The sequence below is a fragment of the Xenopus tropicalis genome, chromosome 7, assembly GCF_000004195.4.
Source record: "Xenopus tropicalis strain Nigerian chromosome 7, UCB_Xtro_10.0, whole genome shotgun sequence".
NCBI classification, from domain to species: Eukaryota; Metazoa; Chordata; class Amphibia; order Anura; family Pipidae; genus Xenopus; species Xenopus tropicalis.
The window spans coordinates 114,394,480-114,418,316 of record NC_030683.2 but is presented as its reverse complement, the minus strand read 5'-3'; the positions used below and the strand labels follow the sequence as shown (position 1 = coordinate 114,418,316).

The 23,837-nt window shown below is 44.7% G+C and overlaps 2 protein-coding genes across 4 annotated transcripts in view; both read left to right on the top strand.

The window, feature by feature from the left end:
- plekha4 (pleckstrin homology domain containing, family A (phosphoinositide binding specific) member 4) overlaps positions 1-6,400 on the top strand; it is a 51,748-nt gene extending 45,348 nt beyond the window's left edge. Inside the window, exons 18-24 of one of the 3 annotated variants that reach the window (XM_018095289.2) lie at positions 95-179; positions 681-778; positions 1,169-1,345; positions 1,458-1,568; positions 2,429-2,544; positions 3,041-3,177; positions 3,886-6,400. In XM_018095289.2, coding sequence (XP_017950778.2) covers positions 95-179; positions 681-778; positions 1,169-1,345; positions 1,458-1,568; positions 2,429-2,544; positions 3,041-3,177; positions 3,886-4,397 — 1,236 coding nt within the window. In that variant the 3' untranslated portion in view covers positions 4,398-6,400. 3 annotated transcript variants of the gene reach the window in all.
- Positions 6,401-9,046: 2,646 nt separating this feature from the next.
- On the top strand, positions 9,047-23,795 carry hsd17b14 (hydroxysteroid (17-beta) dehydrogenase 14). The gene is made up of 9 exons (XM_002934997.5): positions 9,047-9,236; positions 11,663-11,698; positions 12,100-12,197; positions 13,873-13,939; positions 14,826-14,917; positions 16,859-16,963; positions 17,093-17,160; positions 19,437-19,533; positions 23,202-23,795. The coding sequence occupies exons 1-9, from the start codon at positions 9,134-9,136 to the stop codon at positions 23,364-23,366; spliced, it is 831 nt and encodes a 276-aa protein (XP_002935043.1). The 5' UTR covers positions 9,047-9,133; the 3' UTR covers positions 23,367-23,795.
- The last annotated feature ends 42 nt before the right edge of the window (positions 23,796-23,837 follow it).

The window sequence follows — 23,837 nt, the reverse complement described above, 5'->3', positions numbered from 1 at the left end:
AAGGCATGTCAGGTTTAGATAGAGGCAAAGTCCATATGTGCTGGGAATGTGCCGTGTATGTGATACAGTGATGTATTTGTCTCTCCTCCTCCAGAATGAGCAAGAGCTGCCAATGGAGCGCCTTACAGATTCTGCCCCATCAGCCAAAGCAGGACAGCAACCAGCAAGTACCCCCGGAGGCAAGTGTTTGGGCTTCTTTAGACAACTTATATGCAAAAGGATCCCCAGCTAGCAGTGTAACAGGAATGGTTGCCATATTGGTCAATCATATATTTGATAAGGGTTTTCTTTACTGTTCTGTCATCAGTTATAATTGGCAAAAACATTAAAGGGGGGACAGCAGCCAATCTTCCAGTGACAATATATTTTATTTGCTCAGCAGAGCCTTATTGGCCCTAGAATTAGCCCAATATTGCCTACCTCAGGTGGAAGAAGATCCACTCGAGTGGATCAGACATATAGGGCCACATTTACATGCTATCACGCTATATCATAGGCACAATATATCCAACATTGACAGCTCTTTTATATACTTGGTGCACCATCGCCATCTTGTGGTTAAAGTAAAAATAACCTCAATTATAATTATAACTGACTGATATCACGTAGACAGTTCTATATAAATTAGCAGTGTTTTAAATAAAACTTGCAGCCTGTAAGATTATTTGTTGTCTTTTTAGATGTGGCAATTAGAAGGGATGTGGGAAGTGATCCAAAGCCACAGAGCTCTTGTCCAGTTGCCATCCCTACCGGCCCCAAAGTGATCTCCGAGGCAAAGGTAAATATGTACCAGTAATAAGATTCTGCAGTAGGTAAACTGTGTTAATCAGACCTCTGTGTATCAGTAGCTTTAAAGTTAGAGCCAGAAGCAGCTTGTTGTGCTTGCTGAATGCAGAGGTTTAAAAGTACAAATGAAACTTTGCTCACTAGTGGGGTTATGTTTGCCCAGGAGCAGTAACCCATAGCAACCAATCCGCAGGAAGCATTTATGGCTCACCTGTTTAAAAGCAAATCTATTGATTGCTATGGGTTACTGCTGCTGGGCAAACTTGGTGCCTTTTTAATATATATATATATATATATATTACATACATGTTATACATTACACATCATAGTGTTGCCATGAACTGGAAGGGAGCATAAAACTCTCCTAACCTTGTTGTTGCAGGTGTCGCCTCCTTGCCTGGCAGAAGTGGGCACAGTGAGAAAGCAGCGAATGAGTGCGGAGGAGCAGATGGAACGTATGAGGAGGCATCAGGAAGCCCAGATCCATGAGCGACCCAAGCCTGGCGTTACCACCCAGCGACAAAATTCCCAGAGGGGCAACACCCCTGTTATCAGCCGGGTCAGTATTTCATTTTTTATTTTTTTTACCACATTCCTTTACCCTGTGGTTAGAGAACTGGGTGTTTTTCAAGCTTGTGATGTGTTTTTTTTTTTCTACCTCCTTGCTACAGCTAAGATCAGCCTCCTCTGGTACCATCTCCTCTGGTACCATATCTCCTGGACCAAACTCTCCACAAGTGGACAGTGCCTGCCCAGAGCAAAGAAGGCCGGCGCTGGTCAAGGTAACGGCATCCTTTTACCCAAGTACCACCTCTACCCCACAACCTGGGAAAGGGGGGAGTATAAAACCAAAGGCTGCCAGTAACAAGGTGCAGGAAAACCAGGCGGTTGGCTACTACACCACGGATGATCCGACATACAGTTTGGTGATGGAGCCCCAATCCGAAAGTATCGTGTCCACGACTTGTCATGAGATCTCCCCAATGGCAAAGATGACTCCCCCACTGAGGACTAGCAGTAAGATAGTGACTGCAGCCTGCAAGCAAGCGAAATGGGAGCCCCAAGGGGACAAGGAGGTGAGAGCTGAACAGAACGGGCAACTCACGAAAACTACTTTTGGGGACCATTTGGGTGATTCCTGTACTGAACTACGGTTCGGCTGACATGGATCGGAATTGCTGTGCCTTCTGTTGCATCAAAGTTTCAGCGGAACCCATGTTACAGATCTGGGATTCTAGTCTTTACGCTATCTTCCCATAGTCGTAATAACCAAATCCAATACACAGGGCTACCTAACTGTATGAATTGTATGTGGGTAGGGCCTACCCGGAACTGCATGCAAGTCTTACAAGTGAGGCCAGAATTAGTTTTAATCCTTTAACATACTGTGTCTAGGGAATAATCTTCCCCCTGTTGTATATGTAAGCATTTTATTCTTATGCACAAGCTTCATCTGGAGACGGCTCCCTGGCACCTCACTACCCCCTAGTGGCAGATACAGATAAATTCTCTTGGGAGTAGTAAGAAATAGTGCATATGATTTATAGCTTGCATATTATCAGTATTTTACATATATATCACTTTTCAGTGTACTATGTGCTACATTTCCTTCTTACTTATTCCTTTTTGCTCCCTTTTTTAGCAAAGACTCAACCAGGCTACACCCAGCCCTGAGAGAAAGCCTGATTCCGTGCCTGAGCTCCTAGAAGTTAAAAAGAAGGCAGTGGAAAGAGCTAAAACAGCAACGACAAAGACCAGGTAAGGCACTCGCCCTCTGCGCCACTGGGCAACACACTCTGGGGCTGATTGCTCTAATATTGATGCTAAACCTGTGCAGCCACTCCTAGCGACTAATCAGGTTTTTGTTTTTCATTATTTAATTGCTGTTTGGTGCAGCTAATCTACCTTTTCATTTCTGTGTTGTTTGGCTTGTATTAAAGGGTAAATACCTGTATTAAGGCCTTATTTGTCTGCATATTATAGAGGCAGCTGGTTGCTCTAGTATGCTTCCCCATGACCATGTAAATGTTGGATAAATGATAGATATATGCCTTTTATTGTATATATTGTGTTGGGGGGGGGTAGGTGTGTTTGTGTATATATTCCATTGCTGATCTCTCAAACCTGCACAGTTTGCTATAGCCGGCTCGCTGATTTGCTTAGCAATCTATTTTTTTTTGTGCACCCATCCCCCCCTCTCTGTCCATGTTCTGCCCCAATGAGATGTGTTCTCACTATATGTTTCACATTTCAGCCCTGCCACGTCCCCTGGTTGCAGCAGACACTCGGATGACGATTACAAAATGGCCAATTCCGGGCAGAGGGAACGCATTATCAGCCTTTCCTACACACTGGCCAGCGAGGCCTCAGAACTCAGCAAAATGATGACGGGTAAGGGGAAGGGGAAACCACTGAGGGTGAATCCAAACCCACAGCAAGAGGCATTGAGCTGCTTCTTATAGATGGGTGAATGTGGCCTTTGCTGTCTCAGTTATATCATGGGATGTGTGATTTATAGTAGGTAGGTAATGCCTTTAGCCTGCTAGAATAATAAATGTAAAAAAAAAATATATATATATATATATATTGATTGAATTCCATTGTCTCAGATGGAGAGAGATCATTCTGTCCAAATCTAGTGCTATTCAGGTTCCCTTGCTGCCAGACAGACCCTGGATGTAGTTGTTGCAGTAGTTGCAATATATTTTTAAGTAAATGGTTTGAGTCACTTTCTTTACTTTTTATTGGCAGTGCAAAAAGCCAGTCAACCTTGAGCCTCTGTAGGCAGTGACGTTCTTGGTGACTTGTATTATCCTTATATTTAAAGGAAAATAAACTGATCTTACTGTACCAGCCCAAAGGTTCAGCATCTTTACAGTAATGATCCAGGCCTTCAAAGTTGTGCACAGGAGCCAGCCATCTTGGAGCTTGTTAGGCCATCTTTTCACAGTCAGCACTGCACGTGCTCAGGGCTCCAGTTGAGAAGTAACTTAGGGTTGGTCCTTGGAATTCTTTAGGCAGATGAGGATTTTGCACCCTAGTTTCTGAGCTGCCATATAAGTATGTATAAATGACGTGCATTATGCTTATCTCTTGCAGCCAAAACATTAGCCGATGAAATGGATGCAAACAGCGACGTCTCCACATCCGACGAGGCATATCCCTGGGATTTCATTATGCAGGATTCCCGCTCCAGCAAACACCCAGAAACGAGTGAGCGCTGCCAGCTCAAAGGCCCCCCCGATGCACCCCAAGGGGAGGACAGGAATGCCAATGTGGCAGAAAACTGCCAGACTTATTGCTCAACAAACCAATGCTCATCCGGCGGTCCCTGCAGCCCTCAGCTACAGCACCGCGACTCCCCCAAGGGCCACACAGACAATCAGCACTATGAGAACTGGCCGGCACCGAGAGAAAAAGGAAGCACGGATAACTGCCCGAAAATCCCACAGGACTCCACAGTGTTGTCCAAATGCAACGGCCAAGTGGCCAACTACGAGTTCCTCATACAGGACCTGCATTATAACCCGCTGAATATCAGCAAGGTGACAGACTATTGTAAGGAAGATAGGGAGCCAATCAGGATCACCCTTCTTCAGTCCAGCTTCTAGGAGCAATATAAGGACTCTATGGACCGAGCTATGTCTGCTGTAGGCAGATCGGGCCAGGAACACTGCTTCCAGTATGAGCCTGAATGTGGTAAAGAGAAAGTTTTAATGAAGAAGAAGAAAGGGGGAGGTGTTGTATAGAAAGTCAGAGAATGTAAATAATGTGAATAGAGAGGTATGGTTAGGTGGGATTCCGAAGGACTGTAAAAATGTTAATAAAGAACTCCGTATGGAAGTGTGCACATTGGGCTGAATAGGGCTAGCCACACTCTGCCTCAGTACTTGCCCTGGTGTTCTCACTGAGGCCGGGGGGGCAGAGAATGTGGCTCCCCATAGCCTAACGGAAGGGAAAAGTATGTGAATATATTGTAAAGATCGGTCTAATGAAGAAGTAGCACTTGCAAAGTGTTCCACTATATATAAATAATCACCGCTAATGCCAACCTGGGCTCTGTGCTAGCCACTAAAGCCTCCAGGGGGTCCGTGTCTCGCTAGCCACTAAAGCCTCCAGGGGGTCCGTGTCTCGCTAGCCACTAAAGCCTCCAGGGGGTCCGTGTCTCGCTAGCCACTGAAGCCTCCAGGGGGTCCGTGTCTCGCTAGCCACTGAAGCCTCCAGGGGGTCCGTGTCTCGCTAGCCACTAAAGCCTCCAGGGGGTCCGTGTCTCGCTAGCCACTAAAGCCTCCAGGGGGTCCGTGTCTCGCTAGCCACTAAAGCCTCCAGGGGGTCCGTGTCTCGCTAGCCACTAAAGCCTCCAGGGGGTCCGTGTCTCGCTAGCCACTAAAGCCTCCAGGGGGTCCGTGTCTCGCTAGCCACTAAAGCCTCCAGGGGGTCCGTGTCTCGCTAGCCACTAAAGCCTCCAGGGGGTCCGTGTCTCGCTAGCCACTAAAGCCTCCAGCGGGTCAGTCTCTCGCTAGCCACTAAAGGCTTACAGTGGGTCAGTCTCTCGCTAGCCACTAAAGGCTTACAGTGGGTCAGTCTCTCGCTAGCCACTAAAGCCTCCAGCGGGTCCGTGTCTCGCTAGCCACTAAAGCCTCCAGCGGGTCCATCTCTCCACCCGCAGTGTTTTGTTTTTAAACTGGTGCCAGAAACCGTTGCTCCATATTGCGGCACTAGTTACAGTTGCACTATATATAGTTCTACCAGAGTTTATATAGAAGTGTGTGGAACGTGTATCTGTTGGTTACAGAGCAACATGGCTGTTTCAGAACTCCCAGGATCCCCTGCTAGGTCTGTCAGATCATGTGATACATCTCCTTAAAGTTATTCTGTTTTACCAAAAATCTGCCGCGCTCAGCCAACCGCAGTATAGAGTTGGTAGGAATGGGCATTTTTGTTTATATGGAGCCCAGCTCCCCACCTATCCCCATATACAGTATCAGTGTGTAGTTCTGCAATGCAGGAACCAACGCGGGGAGTTTTGCTTTAAGCAGCACAACCTTTTAGACTATCATTATTTTACTTTGCATTTTATTGCAGTGCCTTGGCATTTTTAGCTCTTTTGTAAAGGGCCCGTTTTTAATTCTCAGTCACAGGACATTATACGTGTGCCCCTAGGGCTGCCTCTTATTATCCTGGAACGGGGGAGTGCTTTCACTACAACTCCCACAATCCTCAGCCAGTAGCACTGTTGCTATGATTGCTGACCTACCCCTGATATTAGGTTTGTTGTATGACATTATGGGGTTTTATTTCTTTAACCTGGAAACCAAGTAGTAAGAGGGATTGCTGTCTCCTTGTGTAATAATAATAATAATGTATATCCTGTAACTGTCTTGTACCAAACTCGGCCAATAACCTGTAGCCAAATTCTGTTTTTATAATCACTGTGCGGGCCTGCTAACCAGTTTTCCCTTTTTTAATTTGGATTTTTTTTTTTTGTTTTTTTACATTTTTTGTAAAGTAGACTGTTAGAATAATGTAACATACAGGAATGTGTCCTAAGCTTTCTGCTCACTTGCGTTATCTATGCAAAACTGTATGATGCAAATAAAGCAAGAAAGTCTCATTTTGCCTCCATGTTGTGTTGGGGTAGGAACCATTCTGTGGGTAAGTACCATTAGGTGCCACGGATACTTCTCTGGTGGGAGGAGACACAACTGGGTGTAGCTTCACTGGGTCCTGCGCATTTACCAAATGAAGTTATGTAATAAAAGGTACTAAGAAGCTTTAGCCTATAGCAGCCAATCAGCAGGTAGAGTTTACTGGTCACCTGTTTAAAAGCAAACATCTTATTGGTTGCCATGGGTTACTGCACCTGTGCAAATTACTGCCTTTTATTACATATAAGGCAAAGAAGAGTATGTGTCTAACTAGAAACTTCTATTCCTTGCTTCTAAATACATCTCCCCTGACCCAGCCATGTTAGGGGGTCCCGTCGTACTCAGAAAGCCTGTGATCTCCACATCCTATTGAAGACAATAAGAAATGCGCTGCCTATGGCAGATACTGACTGCAAAAGGCAGATGCCCCTTGGGAATGCCAAAGCAAATGTTCCCAAAATATTACCCTAAAGGGGTAACTGAGAACCTTGCCTCGTATGGCATACACCTGCAGTATGCATTACACGGTCTCTCAAAGGGGAGGAGGGGGGGGGGGGTCACATTTACATTAGCTTTTAGTATGACACAGGCATCGATATTCTGAGACAATTTGCAGTTGGTCTTCATTTTGTATTATATGTGGTTTTGAATAAGAGACTGGAATATGCATAGAGTAAATGAATAGACAAGAATAAAAGGTAACAATAATAGTAAAATTGTAAATAACAGCAATAGTTTTTGTTTTTTTCTTTTACCCCCACCTATTTGGAAGCTAAAAATAAAAGAAAAGGCAAATAATTAAAAAAACAAAATACAAAATGAAGATCAGTTGCAAAGTCGATAGTAATAGGACATTCTATAACATATGAAAAGGTGAACCACCCCTTTAATATGAAACTGGGGCAAAAACCATATAATAATAATAATTCTTCTTTGCTAAAATGGTTAATCACTGCAGCATGCCTACTCTAAAAAAAAAAAAATATTTTGCAATTATTATTATATTTAGCAAAAAAGCATGGGGGGAATTTGTGTTAAATATTTGTGTAAGATTTGAATTGCGTTAAAAAAAGCACAGCACTTGCCCTAATGGATTTGCACCCCCCCCCCCCCCCCCCCCTTAATAAGTATATGAATTGTCAGAACCAACCCTCCCCTTGCAGGACCTGCTCCCCTCCTCAAACAGGTAAGTGGGATGGCCCAGGATATCTACTCTGCACTGATTGGGTTTGCTACACAGTAGCAGGGGGGGCAGCATTCTCTAGTTAATTTGGGGTTCCTAGAGTTTAGGGGTTACTTTCTCTAGTAGCATCTGCCCTCCTGATCATGTAATAAATACTCTGCCCCTTTCTATTACACCCAGTACATTCTTTGGATCTGCTCATTGTGCCCTAAACACTCCTCATTTTAGTTCTTCCCATAATTGTAAGATATTTATTAACATATTGGTGTTAGAAAATAGTACCAGGTTTGGTTATAATGATTCCCTTTTCTCTGTAATAATAAAACAGTACCTGTACTTGATCCCAATTAAGATATAATTACCCCTTATTGGGGGCAGAACAGCCCTATTGGGTTTATTTAATGGTTAAATGATTCCCTTTTCTCTGTAATAATAAAACAGTACCTGTACTTGATCCCAACTAAGATATAATTACCCCTTATTGGGGGCAGAACAGCCCTATTGGGTTTATTTAATGGTTAAATGATTCCCTTTTCTCTGTAATAATAAAACAGTACCTGTACTTGATCCCAACTAAGATATAATTACCCCTTATTGGGGGCAGAACAGCCCTATTGGGTTTATTTAATGGTTAAATGATTCCCTTTTCTCTGTAATAATAAAACAGTACCTGTATTTGATCCCAACTAAGATATAATTACCCCTTATTGGGGGCAGAACAGCCCTATTGGGTTTATTTAATGGTTAAATGATTCCCTTTTCTCTGTAATAATAAAACAGTACCTGTACTTGATCCCAACGAAGATATAATTACCCCTTATTGGGGGCAGAACAGTCCTATTGGGTTTATTTCATGTTTAAATGATTTTTATTAGGTTTAAGGTATGGAGATCCAAATTACAAAAAGACCCTTTATTTGGAAAACCTCAGGTGTGAAGCATTCTGGATAACAGGTCCCATACCTGTACTTTAGTGGATAAGGACAATGGCATGCCAAGATGATTTACCAAGCAACTTTTGCTTTGAGTGCTTTATAATGGCAAAAAATAGGAAAATTTTTATTTTTGTTAATTAAAACAATAGAATGTAATTTTAGCATAAGTCCTATTTGATGTGCTAATATTTAGCAAATATGTTTTTAGGGATATACTGTCCCTTTAATTCAATATCTCAAATGTAAAATATTCCCTGTTCCTGTATCCAACCATTCGGGTACATTCATTATATAGTAATAAATGCTTTATTAGCCTGTCTTTGCTTGTTAATCGATTAGCAGGTAATTCTCAGGCTGCACAGATACACACCCTGCCGGAGCAGATTTCTTCCTCTCCATACAAAACAATGGGATTCCACATAACTCTTAACACTGGCTTCTCAGGACTACGCCCCCCATAATTCCCTGGGCCTGGAGCTCAGCCAACTTATTTCCTGTTAGATCAGCTGCTCAGAGCGTGACTGAAGTTCTGCTCCCTGCAGCTCTGGGCACTGCTACTGGGTTCCTCGCAGGAGAAGCACCATGGCTGCCAGTGGGGCAGAGCTGAGTCTGCGGTACCGTGACAGGGTGGCAGTCATAACGGGGGGCACCAAGGGCATCGGAGAAGCAATGGTCAAGGAGTTTGGTAAGGATTCAGTTTGCTGCTAAAGTTTATAACTAAATCCCAATGTATCTGCCTTTTATTTATTATTGTGTATATGGGCAGTGGCATAAAGCAGCCCTGGGCACTGGGGTACCTGCATTCTTCTACTAGGGATGCCCCCAATCCTCTTTTTAGGGTCTGGCTGAACCCCGAATCCTTTGCAAAAGATTCAGCCGAATACCAAGCAAAGTAAAGGTTAAAGAGAAACTTCCATATTTACGTGACAAAACGTCATGGATTCAGATTTGGTTTGGCCAAAGGCATGGATTCGCCCAAATCCTGCTGAAAAAGACTAAATCTTGGCCGAATCCTGGATTTGGTGCATCCCTATTTAGCGCCAGTACCACACTTTTCTACTGGTTTAGTGCAGCGCCTCAATGCATTTATAACTAGAGTGGAGCCAAATGAGTAAGGCAATGGTTCTGAATCCAGTGCTCAAAGCTCAAAAATGGGTCTCTGTGCTTATAGGGGATTGTTACCATGACCCCTTCACATAAAGTGGCACTTTGCCACTTTACAACTGAGGTTTATGAAGAATTGTGGATAATGTATTTATATATACTGTATATATATATATATATATATATATATATATATATATATATATATATATATATATATATATATATATATGCTATGAACTGGCATTCAACAAATGCCCAATGTCCAAGTGGAACTAAAGTGCTAAGAAGCCAATGCAGCACAATTATAGTGATACTAAAAATGGATTGTGTTGAGAATCATTAAGGATTTCCACCAACTTTGTGGATGTGCCCATTGTTGCTCTAAAAGGATATGGAGCTAGCCTTAATTTCAGTATTTCAGCCAAGATGGTTTAACCCTGTCTCCTGTATTTATAACTAAGTCTATGATTAGTCTTGTTGGATGAAGCTTGCTGTTGCTGTCATCCTAGCGCTATAGGCCAATTAAAAACGAATCTAAAAATTAGAATCCAGATGTTGTTGTATTGATGCATTTTCAGCCAATATCCACAACTGAGTTCTGCCCTATGGAGTTTTATTACTACTTTTCTGTTAGATTTTGAGGGTCGGCAGGTTAATCACACCAACAAAGCTTGAGGTGGGAAGCAAGGGTAATGGCCCTCAACCCTGCACATTGTAGGGCCAGAGCAGCAGCTGTAGGTAAAAAGAACGGGGAGCAGAAGGAAGAGATGCAGACAGTTGCACTTTATATTAGCATTGCCCAATATATGCCCCTTGGGCTCTTTTCGAGGTATAACTGGCACCCACCTTATTGGGACTTATAATTCAATGACAGTCAAACAGTCACTATTGTATACATAGTGGGGCCCAGCAACATCTGTACATTGCCCTGGATGTGTTATTTGTTTGGCTTGACTTGGCAGAAGGACAAGTTACACATACATTTTGTTTGGTTGGGTTGTTCTGTTCAGCTCAAAGTCCAGAGGGCAGGATTTCTCCTGTTATTACTGTGGGGATGGGTTGTGTAGGCTCGACCCCCTCTCTGGCGCTCTGTCGTGTAGAATGTACTATACCCTTTATAATGACCCACGCAATACGGAGGTTATCAGCTTGCTTTGGGCTTTTCATATCTTCTTTACTTCGTTGACTATGGGGCTCATTCATCCAGACCCCCTAGTCTTTGGGAAGTAACTAAGTACCCACTATAGGGGGGGCATTACTGCTAGGTGTGGGTAATAAGGGACAGGTGACTGATTATTCTTTCTAGGAAATAGAAGAAAAGCTTTCTGGTTCGTCACACCAAGCCTGTTCTAATTGCAGTGCAAAGAAAGAGGGAGTCATAGTTTCTAGGTGCTAGAAGGACACAATTTGGGCCTCTCCTACCCTAAGGCTCCTGATCTCAGGCTAAACCAGTCGCCAAACATTGCAGCGTGCATCCACATGGCACTAATAGCAGCTTTAGGCCAGTGATCCCCAACCAGTGGCTCGGGGGCAACATGTTGCTGCCCAACCCCTTGGATGTTGCTCTCAGTGCCCCCAAACCAGGGAGTTATTTTTGAATTCCTGACTTGGGGGCAAGTTTTGGTTGAATAAAAACAAGATTTCCTACCAAATAAAGCCCCTGTAAGCTGATAGTGTGCATAGAGGCTGCCTAATAGCCAATCTTAGCCATTATTTGGCTCCTCCATGAACTTTTATGGTGCCTGTGTTGCTCTCCAAGTCTTTTTACATTTGACTGTGGCTCACGGGAAAGAAAGGTTGTGGGCCCTGCTTTAGGAGAAGTCCCCACTGTGGAGACAAAAGGCTCTCTCAAGCCCAAAATCCAATCCTGCTGCATGTATGTGTTACTATGGATCCTCAGTGTGTTACAATACAGCAGCAGCCATTTACCATAGATACTGCATGTATGTGCCTGTAGCACTGACTCTTTTCTCTCTTTTGTGCCCCTTCTGTTCGTATCTGCAGTAAAGAGTGGCGCCAGGGTGGTCTTCTGCTCGAAAGGTAAGGAACTCTTCATAGGAATCTCCCACGTCTTGGGGAAATGTGTCTTTTTCACACACACACACACACACACCAGACCAGTCTCCTATATCCCTGCCCCCCCTCAGCGAGCAACTGCTGGGTCTGCTTTCTCTGCTCCTACACCCTATTCTCTTATTTTTACCTAATTCCATTTTTTGATGGCAATTTGGCCACAGGGGCTGCTTTGTCTAAATACCAAGCTGTCCTTTGACAGAGGAAGCAATATGGCTGCACATTCTAAACAACAAATAAGCTTTCCATCCCATATATTAAACTCAACATTAAAAAAAAAAAGTGAACTGATGATATTTCCCATTAAGGCCAAACTGAGAGCTAAATGAACTACAAGAAAGTCTGCTTGGTATTTTTCCCTTTTGTAGATACAGAGGCCAAAGCTCTGGAGAATGAGATAAAGGCAGCGGGGCCAGGAGACTGTATATATGTTTGTTGTGATGTCACAAAAGAAGAAGATATTAAGGTATGAAAGCCTTTATTCGGGGTGTGAAACAGAATAGGAAAGGGCACAGCTGGATGGACAGGCGGATATCTATAGAGCACAACTTGCACAAAGGGACACTCTTGCCTATGTCAAGGTTGATTAAAAGGGGTTGTTTTCCTTTGAATTACATTTAAGTTTATGTAGAAAAAGATATTCTTTTAAATTCTTAATTGTGCAACTGTGTGAACTGTCCCTTTAAGATCCATGTGACCAGACTTCCCTCTTGTGGCAAAGCCTATGCAACGTCTGCCCAGAGTAGGTTGGTTTCAATATGGCCCTGAGGTCTCAGCTTCTCATTCAAAAATATAGAAGTAATCAGATTGGCTTTGTACTGACCGTAAGCTGAAGTGTCTGTGATCTCTACCCAAAACCTCTTTTTTTGTTGCATAATGACAAAATATGTCATTCTAAGCAACTTTCCAATATGCGGTCAGGAAACATTTCCCATGTTATGTCTGTTTTTGCAGTCGAAAGCAGCATTGGTTTATCCCTTTCTGTTCTCTGGTTCTGACTCATGAAACAGTGCGGCGGCAGCAGGAGCAAATGAGCCGGCCTGTATGTTTTCAGAGTGTCGGAAGAAACCAGAAAAGGGTTGCCACCTTTTCTGGAATCAAAATCCAAATTAAGGGGAGGGCAATAGTGTCAGAACCCCACACAAGCACAGGGAGAGTATACAAATTCCTTGCAGATAGTGTCCTGGCTGGGATTCATCCCAGGACTGGGCTGTTGCACCACCATGCTGCCTGTCTGAATTCGACAATGTCTAGAATGTCTGCATTTCAACTCTTGCTGTCTTCTTGGAAGAGTAGTGAAATGTGGGTTGGGAAAGGGATGGGGTTTACATGAGATTGAATGGGGTGTGGGTTGAATAGTGGGTACCAGTGGGCATGGATAGGAAAGGATCTAGGTGTTGGCTAATGTTTGAATCTGAGATGTATTTTATATTAAAGATGTCCATAACTAAACCCCACCCTCTTCAAACATTGACTCTGAGGCATCAAAACCTTTTATCAACTACAGTGGGTTTTTTGGCAGTGCGTGGTGCTACATTGATGGAACTGATGGGCTAATGGACAAGACCAGCCTATAAGAGCAGTGTCAGGCCCCATGTGCCAATAGTGGAAAGGGTTAATCATGTCTACGCTGCTGCACACGTGCCCAGCCCAGGGCAGCAGGAAGCAAGATGGCGGCAGGGTGCTCCCTAGAACTGTACCCTTGGCCCACTGTCAGCCCAGGGTCTAAACTCCTAAGTAATCAAATTGGCCCCCACTGTGATCAAACACTGTTTTTAAACTGGGCACACATAACATTGCCTTCTTCCAGCCAACAATGGGCCATCTGAAAACATCCCTGCAGCCTATATTCTGTATGGGGTTCATGTAAGGCTAATGCCCCACCGAGAGATTAGTCTCCGAAATGCTTTTCCACCTGCAACAAAGAGAATCGCATAGGCTTTGGAGAAACAAAGCAACACATAGACCTTTCCACTGGGGATTCTCTTTGTTGCTTGTGGAAAGCCACTTCAGAGAGATTAGCCGCCTGCGGTAGCAGAGATTATCAAGAGTGACTAATCTCTCCATGGGGCGTTAGCCAAAAGGGCTGAGTTGGCCAGCACAACTTATATTTCTCTGTTTACTTTTCTTATTTTAAACAGAAGCTGATTGAGATTACTGTGATGAACTATGGACAAATTGACTGTCTGATCAATAATGCAGGATGGCGTAAGTACTAATACTCTAAATCTGCTCACCCAGCCTTTCATTTGGGCACTTAAGGGATCCTGAACATGATATAAACTTGCCTTGACCTAATAACAAACAATTATGTTGCCTAATTTCCATGAGTCTAAATGGCTGCTATAGCTTTAATAGGAGGAGAGAAAGGTGGCACAATTGCACAAGGAGAGAGGGGAAGAGATGGGGGCACAGGGGGTTGATTGTGCAAAGAATAAAGGAGGGGAGAGTTGCATAAAGGGAGTGTAGTGCGTGAAAGAAGAGAATAGAAACACTGAAAGTAAATGTAGGAGGAGATAAAGGGGGGGAGTGAAAAGTCAGAGAAAAAGAATAAAGGGTTTGGGGATATAACACCCAATGTATGGGAGACGATGTGGGGAAAAAGAAGGGTTATAATGTACTGAGGGGGGGTACCATTTGCCTTGGGTGCTATAACACCTAGGCCTGGCACTGCTATTTATGTCTTTTTACAGGTTTTTAAAACCTTATACAGTTATTATCATTTTTATTACTGCAGGTATGGGTTTAACTTACCCAAAAGGGACTTTTATATAATTAAACCTTACTGATCTCTATAAACTTTACTGGAACCATAATCCAAGAACAAAGACATTCTTTACTTCCCTAAGTGTATTCAAACTGCACCTTGTAAAAAGCACTAGGAACATAAAACAGCACGGCAGTAAAGCTCGGGTTTAAGACTCCTCTTAAGACAAATCACCCAAATGAAAGCTCCTTTTATTTCTTTTGATGGACAGGGAAACGTTCTGCCACTCAGGTGCGGATTTTCCTGTGCCTCTTGGGTGATTAAAAGGGAAAAAAGAACCCGCGGAACAGTTGGTACTCTCTGTTACTCATGTCTGTTTCATTGTAGATCCACCAGAACAGACAATAGATGGCACCAGCGCTGATGATTTCCGTGACCTTCTTAATCTGAATCTGATTGGCTACTTTCTTACTGCAAAGGTAAGGGGTTGCACTCTTGGTTTCCCAATGGGCACAATAGCACACGTTTATCCTCACCTGTTTATCTGTTATTTAATGTCAAAAAGTTAATAGGCACGAGGGCCCATTTACTAACATAGGTGCCAAGCTGCACAACTCATTTCCCCACAACAACCAGTTAGTTTGCCACCAGTTAGAAAATGAAAGCAGAAATGTAATTGGTTTCCACTTGTGCAATTTAGCGCTTATCCCTGTTAATCAGCCCCATGGCCTGCTACAGCATATTGTGGTTCTTGTCGTGCACAAAGGGTTTTCTGTTAGACCAGGTTACACAACATTATGTATATAATATATCAATAGAATAGTTGGGGGGGATATGCACTTTTGCACCAAATGGAGTATTCCCCAGTATACTTTGAGAGCACAGCAACACAGCAGTCTGACAATGGAGGTTCAGAACCCCACATTTCTACTCAACATGGTCTCAAAGAACTTGTGTATGTTATAGTTTCTTACCATAATCTGCCCTGGAAACCAGTGTATGTCAGCCCCTGGGGTTGTCATCTATGGAAAAATGTAGCACCCAATGGCTTTTTAAAAACATTTTATAGAAAATATGGACAGCAACTGTAGCCAGGAAATATTGTGTAAGAGCAATGAGTTTAGGATATCTGTATAATAAGCATAGTGGGTAGTATTTTTTAAAAAGAGAAGAAAGAGACACTTTCCATGTACAACATTAAAACTTTTTATTTTATTACAGTTTAAATAGAGAAGAGCAACCTTGTACTTATACAGTATACTGTAAGAATGAACAATATCGGATATATTTGATCACATCATAAACTGCACTGCATTCCAATCAATATTTGCTGAATAGTGAACATGATAATATTGGGCTTTATTGTTCACATTTACTTTTTTATTGCAATGGCACACAGGGAGATTAGTTGCCCACGGTTAAATCTCTGCTACTGCGGGCAACTAATCCCCTAAAATGCCTTTCCGCCAGCAATAAAGAGAATCGCTGGTGGGAAGACGCTTTTTTTTCTGAAGTTTCCAGTGCAGGGTGGAGATGAAGCACCACATATGCACCCCACCGGCGATTTACTTTATTGCCCATGGGGAGATTTGTTGCCCATGGTAGCCAAGATTTAACCATGGGCGACTAATCTCCCTGTGTGACATTGCAACTACTGTCAACTACTGTCTTCTCCATTGCTTTTTTCCCACATCACCCTTTCTTTAACACAGGGACCCTCAACCTTTTTTACTCATAAGCCACACTCAGATGTAAAAGTGATGACGAGCCACACAAACATAAGGAATTTGCAGGGTGTTGCCAAATAAGGGCTGTGATTGGCATGACTTGGATTGAGATTGAGAAGTGCATCTCCTTGCTCCCTGTAAGCTATTGCTTTTTGAAGAGATGCTGATTATTTTTTTTTAGCCTTCTCCGCACTATAGGCCTTAGATGCACATCAGCTTTGGTCTGTTAATATACAACAGAGATCGGGCAAACTCCAGTCACATATTAGCTTGTTAAACCTAAGATATATTTACTTACTCCATATTTACCATATTTACTCACTCTTGAGTTTGCATTTCATTTCACAGAACAGACCTGCATATTTGCTTTTACGCCTCTTATACGTTACTATTTGCTGCTCAATATAGACTATAATTAGAGTCAGGGTATTTTAGCCCCTGATACCCTGGAGTTTATCCTGGCTGTACATATTAATGTTTGCCTAATTTTACAAGACCATAAAAAGCTTATGCTTGATTGGCTGCTACTGGGGTGGGGCAAACCCTTAATCACCTTACTATATAACCTACAAGGTGACTGCATAATAATAATAATAATAATATCCATTAATGTACTTTTATGCAAGTTTTCTTTCATGTGCAGGAAATCCTTTCATCTGTTCTTCCTTAAAAATGGCTCTTGATGTGTTTCAGTATGCTCTGCCGCACCTGAGGAAAACACAAGGGAACATCATCAATATATCCAGCCTGGTTGGTATCATTGGTCAGAAACACGCTATCCCTTACGTGGCCACAAAGGTATGTCTTCTCCTGCCATCTTGTAAGAGTGGGTTCTCCTTTATGGATGCTGGAAGCTGTAGCGTGACAATTAAATTGAACCAATACTGTTCCCTTGACTGATGCTTACCTGGATTTATATATGTACAGGGTGCAGTCACAGCAATGACAAAGGCAATGGCGGTGGATGAGAGTCGGCACAATGTGAGAATTAACAGGTAACCTCTGCACAATGAGCATGCATTGATACCTTTGTTGTTCATGGAATAACCAAGTAGTAGTGTCCCTGGGTGGGTGCACACTGAGGGATATTACTGCTCCAACACATGTGCCATAGGATTCAGAGCAAGGCTTTTTGTAAGGATATACCTGAGAGAATTGCATAGTTTGTGTGCCTGGTGTGTAAGTATCAGGCTCAGCCTGGTGGGGCTAGTATCCGGGCTAGTGGCCTGGTGGGGCTAGTATCCAGCTAGTGGCCTGGTGGGGCTAGTATCCGGGCTAGTGGCCTGGTGGGGCTAGTATCCAGCTAGTGGCCTGGTGGGTCTAGTATCCAGCTAGTGGCCTGGTGGGGCTAGTATCTGGGCTAGTGGCCTGGTGGGGCTAGTATCCAGCTAGTGGCCTGGTGGGGCTAGTATCCAGCTAGTGGCCTGGTGGGGCTAGTATCCAGCTAGTGGCCTGGTGGGGCTAGTATCCAGCTAGTGGCCTGGTGGGGCTAGTATCCAGCTAGTGGCCTGGTGGGGCTAGTATCCAGGCTAGTGGCCTGGTGGGGCTAGTATCCAGCTAGTGGCCTGGTGGGGCTAGTATCCGGGCTAGTGGCCTTGTGGGGCTAGTATCCAGCTAGTGGCCTGGTGGGGCTAGTATCCAGCTAGTGGCCTGGTGGGGCTAGTATCCGGGCTAGTGGCCTGGTGGGGCTAGTATCCAGGCTAGTGGCCTGGTGGGACTAGTATCCAGGCTAGTGGCCTGGTGGGGCTAGTATCCAGCTAGTGGCCTGGTGGGGCTAGTATCCAGCTAGTGGCCTGGTGGGGCTAGTATCCAGCTAGTGGCCTGGTGGGGCTAGTATCCAGCTAGTGGCCTGGTGGGGCTAGTATCCGGGCTAGTGGCCTGGTGGGGCTAGTATCCAGCTAGTGGCCTGGTGGGGCTAGTATCCAGCTAGTGGCCTGGTGGGGCTAGTATCCAGCTAGTGGCCTGGTGGGGCTAGTATCCAGCTAGTGGCCTGGTGGGGCTAGTATCCGGGCTAGTGGCCTGGTGGGGCTAGCATCCAGCTAGTGGCCTGGTGGGGCTAGCATCCAGCTAGTGGCCTGGTGGGGCTAGTATCCAGCTAGTGGCCTGGTGGGGCTAGTATCCAGCTAGTGGCCTGGTGGGGCTAGTATCCGGGCTAGTGGCCTGGTGGGGCTAGTATCCAGGCTAGTGGCCTGGTGGGGCTAGTATCCGGCTAGTGGCCTGGTGGGGCTAGTATCCAGCTAGTGGCCTGGTGGGGCTAGTATCCAGCTAGTGGCCTGGTGGGGCTAGTATCCAGCTAGTGGCCTGGTGGGGCTAGTATCCGGGCTAGTGGCCTGGTGGGGCTAGTATCCAGCTAGTGGCCTGGTGGGGCTAGTATCCAGCTAGTGGCCTGGTGGGGCTAGTATCCAGCTAGTGGCCTGGTGGGGCTAGTATCCAGCTAGTGGCCTGGTGGGGCTAGTATCCGGGCTAGTGGCCTGGTGGGGCTAGCATCCAGCTAGTGGCCTGGTGGGGCTAGTATCTGGGCTGGTGGTCTGGTGGGGCTAGTATCCAGCTAGTGGCCTGGTGGGGAGCAGTTAACTTTGTGTAACTGAAATACCAGGGCCCATTTTGTGTCCCAGTCCGGCCAAGAATGAATAAGGAAAGCAGTGTAAGTTATTGTAGCGGGTGAGTACTCAGTCCCCCCACAGACACATTACTAGGAGGACATGGCTTAGCTGGGTGAAAATTCCTTTTCCTTTTTTATACATTTGCCCCTTTGCTTCACCAATAAGTAAATGGATAACTGATGAGAGTGCTGTTCTAAGCACTTTCGCATTTTACATTCGTAACTTTTTTTTAGATATTCCAAGATATTAAGGGAAGTTCCAGGAAGTAAGGGAACAGCTCCACCTGCTGGTTCTTCTCGTTAGGGAAGATGTGAGAAAAGTTATCTGAGGTTTCTAATGTTTTTCCCAACCAGAAGAACATCAGCCCAGCCCTCTTTCTTTCTCCCTGGACAACTTCCTCAGCTGGGTCAGGGTCAGAAACTGGCCAGCAGGTGGCGCTGTTGGGACAATTAATTCATATTAACATACATACAACGTACATTTTTGCCTTAATATCTTGGAAAAAACAATAAATGTATATTGCAAAAGTGCTTTCAGTCCTTTCAAAGTATGATGAAAATCTAGAATTCACAGACAGATTTTCATCTCTTCTATTAAATAGGGGATATAAAAATGACTAGTCAATATTATCAAAACTAGAATATATATATATATATTGTGTGTTGTAGCATTTCCCCTGGGAACATATGGACACCCCTCTGGGAGGAGCTTTCAAGCCACTCAAAGAACTCTGAAGCTATGATTCAAGGAGGCATCGATGCACAGGTAAGTGTAAAACAGGGCTGGACTGGGCCAGTGGGACACTGGGAAAAAAACAGGTGGGCCCCAGTGGCCCTGACCCCGCTCCCTGTGGACACTGAGGATACCCCCTTGCCCATTCACAGCTGCAAGTTAAGGAGGATAATAGAAGTAAAACATATGCGACACAGTGTGGGCAGGGTAGGGGGCAAAGCATCAGGGAGGGGGCCCTTGAGGTCACAAGGGTGGGCCTTAAGGTTGCAGCATTGGTGTACCCTGGACACCCCAGTCCAACGCTAGTGAGAAATGTACTATATGTACTATATTGTGTCCAGTAGCAAAGAGCTGAGCTAACACCAACGTTAGTGGGTCAGATTGCAGGTTCAACAGTGCAGAAATGCGGGTCCGGTAAGTTAGTCCCACCTCACAGCATAGACTCAAAGCAGGTTCGGTGTAGGATTCAAAATAGGCCCTGATATTTTTAAAGTAAAAGCCCAAAAAGCCCCACCAGCCCAATAAATAGTGACTGTCTGTGGCATCTTACAGCAGCCCCTCTGGCATTTGCCAGAACCCACAGGTTGCCTGTCTGAGCCTTCAGTGAGTGCTAGGGGTAATTCCTTCACTGGGGCGTAGACTGAACAACCCTGCAGGGGCAGTCCTGAGCATTTACGCAGTAATATACTGATTTATAGCCAAAAAGCATTTCCTAATTATTAAGGTAATATTGTCTTAAGAAATAAATCCCACCCCTTTATCCTCATTAAAGAAGAAGTTTATCTTTCTGGTTGATGCTTGTGGTTTAAAGGTATAAGGGCACATGGGGCGGATTGTTATAGTGTGAGCATAAAGTATCCGGCTAAAGTCACGAGGGTGAGGCATAATGCATGCCATGAGTTCCTCAATGTGCCATTTGTATCCTGTATATTCTGGCTTTGTGCAGAAAATCTGGTTCTGAAAGGGAATGTTCACTTTACAATGAACTATAACTGATATTCCATAGCTATTTATATTTAAATAATATTAAAGAATAAGTAAAATTCAAAATAGGCCCTGGCATTTCAGCTTCAGTGAGGCCCAAACAGCCCCCCAGGGGCCCAGTAAACTGTTCCTGTCTATGGTATTTTACCATTTTATAGCAACTCCTGTGCCATTTGCCAAGACCTCCAGTTTGCCAGACCTGGCCTGCTCTGGGTGGCCCTGGGATAGGGGCCCCATGCTGACCTTCTGCACCAGATTTAGACAATCAGGGTACAGTGTGCCTTGTCTGACCTGTTGTGAATGTGTATACACTTTATTTAATGGGATCTTATCATCCCAAAAAATATAATATTATTCTTAAGGCTAGTGCTGCCCGGGGCTGGTTCTTGGGGCAAGAACCCATGGGGCGGTTGAGACCTCTGCTATCGCGGGCAACTAACAGCTTTGGTATTCTGAAGTTGCGCAAAGTTGCCTGCAGAAGGAAACTTTGCTTGACATTGGATTACCGAAGCAATGCAAAGGGCTTTCCACCAGTGACTTCTTTTTCGGGTCGGTTAGTCGCAATAGCAGAGATCTATTGTGGGCGACTCAACTGCTCAGTGGGACATCAGCCTTAGCCTGTGGGAAAACGCAGTGAATCAGCCTCCTACTTTGCCTGCGCCCAGAAGCATAATCTCCGCTGGATGCAGGCAGACATGGCGGTAGTAAAATGGGAACTCTCACATTTTTTTTGCTGATATCCCCTGCGTCTGCCTTCACCCTGATAGAGACAATGCTTCCAGGTGCAGGCAAGGTAGAAGGCTAGTGTCAGCGTAGGGGCGTTTTGATGCAGGCTGAGAATCAGCCTTATTTATACAGTGCCAACATATTCCAAAGATTATAAATTAGGTTAAAAAAAGATGTACGTCCATCAAGTTCAACCATAATGCCTATATATAACCTGCCTAACTGCTAGTTGATCCAAAGGAAGGCAAAAAGCCCATCTGAAGCCTCTCTAATTTGCCGCAGAGGGGAAAAAATTCCTTCCTGACTCCAAGATGGCAATCGGTCCCTGGATCAACTTGTACTAAGAGCTATCTCCCATAACCCTGTATTCCCTCACTTGTACTGAGAGCTATCCCCCATACCCCTGTATTCCCTCACTTGTACTGAGAGCTATCTCCCCTACCCCTGTATTCCCTCACTTGTACTGAGAGCTATCTCCCCTACCCCTGTATTCCCTCACTTGTACTGAGAGCTATCTCCCATATCCCTGTATTCCCTCACTTGTACTGAGAGCTATCTCCCCTACCCCTGTATTCCCTCACTTGTACTGAGAGCTATCCCCCATACCCCTGTATTCCCTCACTTGTACTGAGAGCTATCTCCCCTACCCCTGTATTCCCTCACTTGTACTGAGAGCTATCTCCCCTACCCCTGTATTCCCTCACTTGTACTGAGAGCTATCTCCCATACCCCTGTATTCCCTCACTTGTACTGAGAGCTATCTCCCCTACCCCTGTATTCCCTCACTTGTACTGAGAGCTATCTCCCATACCCCTGTATTCCCTCACTTGTACTGAGAGCTATCTCCCATAACCCTGTATTCCCTCACTTGTACTGAGAGCTATCTCCCCTACCCCTGTATTCCCTCACTTGTACTGAGAGCTATCTCCCCTACCCCTGTATTCCCTCACTTGTACTGAGAGCTATCTCCCCTACCCCTGTATTCCCTCACTTGTACTGAGAGCTATCTCCCCTACCCCTGTAATCCTTTCCGAATATTTAAATGGAACCTCTTTTCTTCTAATTGGAATGGGGGCTCTTGTGTCAGTTGGAAGGACCTACTGGTAAATAAAGCATTAGAGAGGTTATTATATGTTCCACTTTTATATTTAAACATAATTATCATATCACCCCTTAAGCGCCTCTTCTCCAGTGTAAACAAACCCAATTTGACCAAAACTGAACAGCATATTCTAGATGGGGCCTTACCAGCGCTCTGTAAAGGGGAAGAATAACCCCTCCTCCCGTGAATCTATACCCCTTTTAATACAGCTCAATACCTTGTTTGCCCTTGCAGCTGCTGCCTGGCATTGCTTGCTACAGCCAAGTACCCCTAAGCAGTCTCTTCCCCCTTTCTCCCTTACTATGCCCACTACCTCATCTAACCCATCTATCACAGAATTACTCACTGCACCCTCCTGCCCCCCAGCGCCTCATCATCATTGCAAGAAAAATCAGCCCAGTTCTGCAGAAACCCAAAGCCCTCCTCCCTGTACCAATCTGTCAGACACACATTAATATCCCTGAGTTCTCGCTGCCTTCTCAACGTTGCTCGTGGCACAGGTATTATTACCTTGGAAGTCCTCGCCCTCAACTTATCGCACAACTTGTGCACAAAAACTGCTATGTCCTTCCCAGCCCCTCCCAATATTCAACTCGTTCCACCACATACCGAACCCTAGTACCAGGCAACATAGTCAGGCTATTGTTATATTCTTATCTTCTCTGTGTGATTGGAGAAAATCAGATAAATGTGAAAATAGAGGTCACAACAGTTTGCCAGAGGGGAATCCAGAGCTCTCTTTTCCCGGATAGGATTGTTAGGGCCAGATGTAATGAAGGGTGAAAACAGTTCGATAGATATGTCCCTAAAAACTCCTGTCTTATATGTTTGACTTCTGAGTGCCAGTGTAGTGTCCCCTCATTGTCTGCATGTTGTTGTGTCTCTGTAGCTGCTGGGACGGATGGGCACAGCTGAGGAATGTGCCAAGGCTGCTCTGTATCTGGCAGCAGAGGGCACATTCTGCACTGGCATCGATCTGCTGCTGACGGGAGGAGCAGAGCTCAACTATGCCAACAAAAGCCAGCACAGGGCACACAGCAGCATTTACCATTAACTCTTTATGTGCAGTTCCATCAAAATGGGCATCCCAGCTGGAGCATACTGGCCAAAGGGGCAGGTCAGTATAACGGATTGATGTTCATGTGTTCTACCACTGAAGCTATGAAGATATTTCTCTAAGGGCACAACAGTAAAGCTAAGCCCTGCTGCAGAGCCTCTTGGGAAACAGAACTGCCCATCAGCATTCCAATTCAGGGAACTTGTTTACACTCGTGTCCTTCCCTATGGAATCTCCACATGGTTACACAATGGCAGGAACTACTGACCTTCTACTCTAACAAGAAGCAGGCAGCAACACACAGCACAGGTCTTGGAGCTCTTTTAATTCCTACTTTCTGTGCTTGTATAGCGCTCTTAAGGTCCCCATAGAGGGGCCGATTCCAGCTGCCGATATCGGTCCCTTAGATTGATTCGACAGCTAATCGGCCTGTGTATGGGCACTACCAACGGGCCTGCCTGACCGATA

What these genes read in the sequence shown, in the direction of transcription:
- hsd17b14 (XM_002934997.5), top strand. Translation starts at nt 9,134, where the DNA reads ATGGCTGCCAGTGGGGCAGAGCTGAGTCTGCGGTACCGTGACAGGGTG. An exon ending in CAAAAGAAGAAGATATTAAG is followed by an intron (nt 12,198 to 13,872) that starts GTATGAAAGCCT and finishes TATTTTAAACAG; the next exon opens with AAGCTGATTGAGATTACTGT. An exon ending in GCTACTTTCTTACTGCAAAG is followed by an intron (nt 14,918 to 16,858) that starts GTAAGGGGTTGC and finishes GATGTGTTTCAG; the next exon opens with TATGCTCTGCCGCACCTGAG.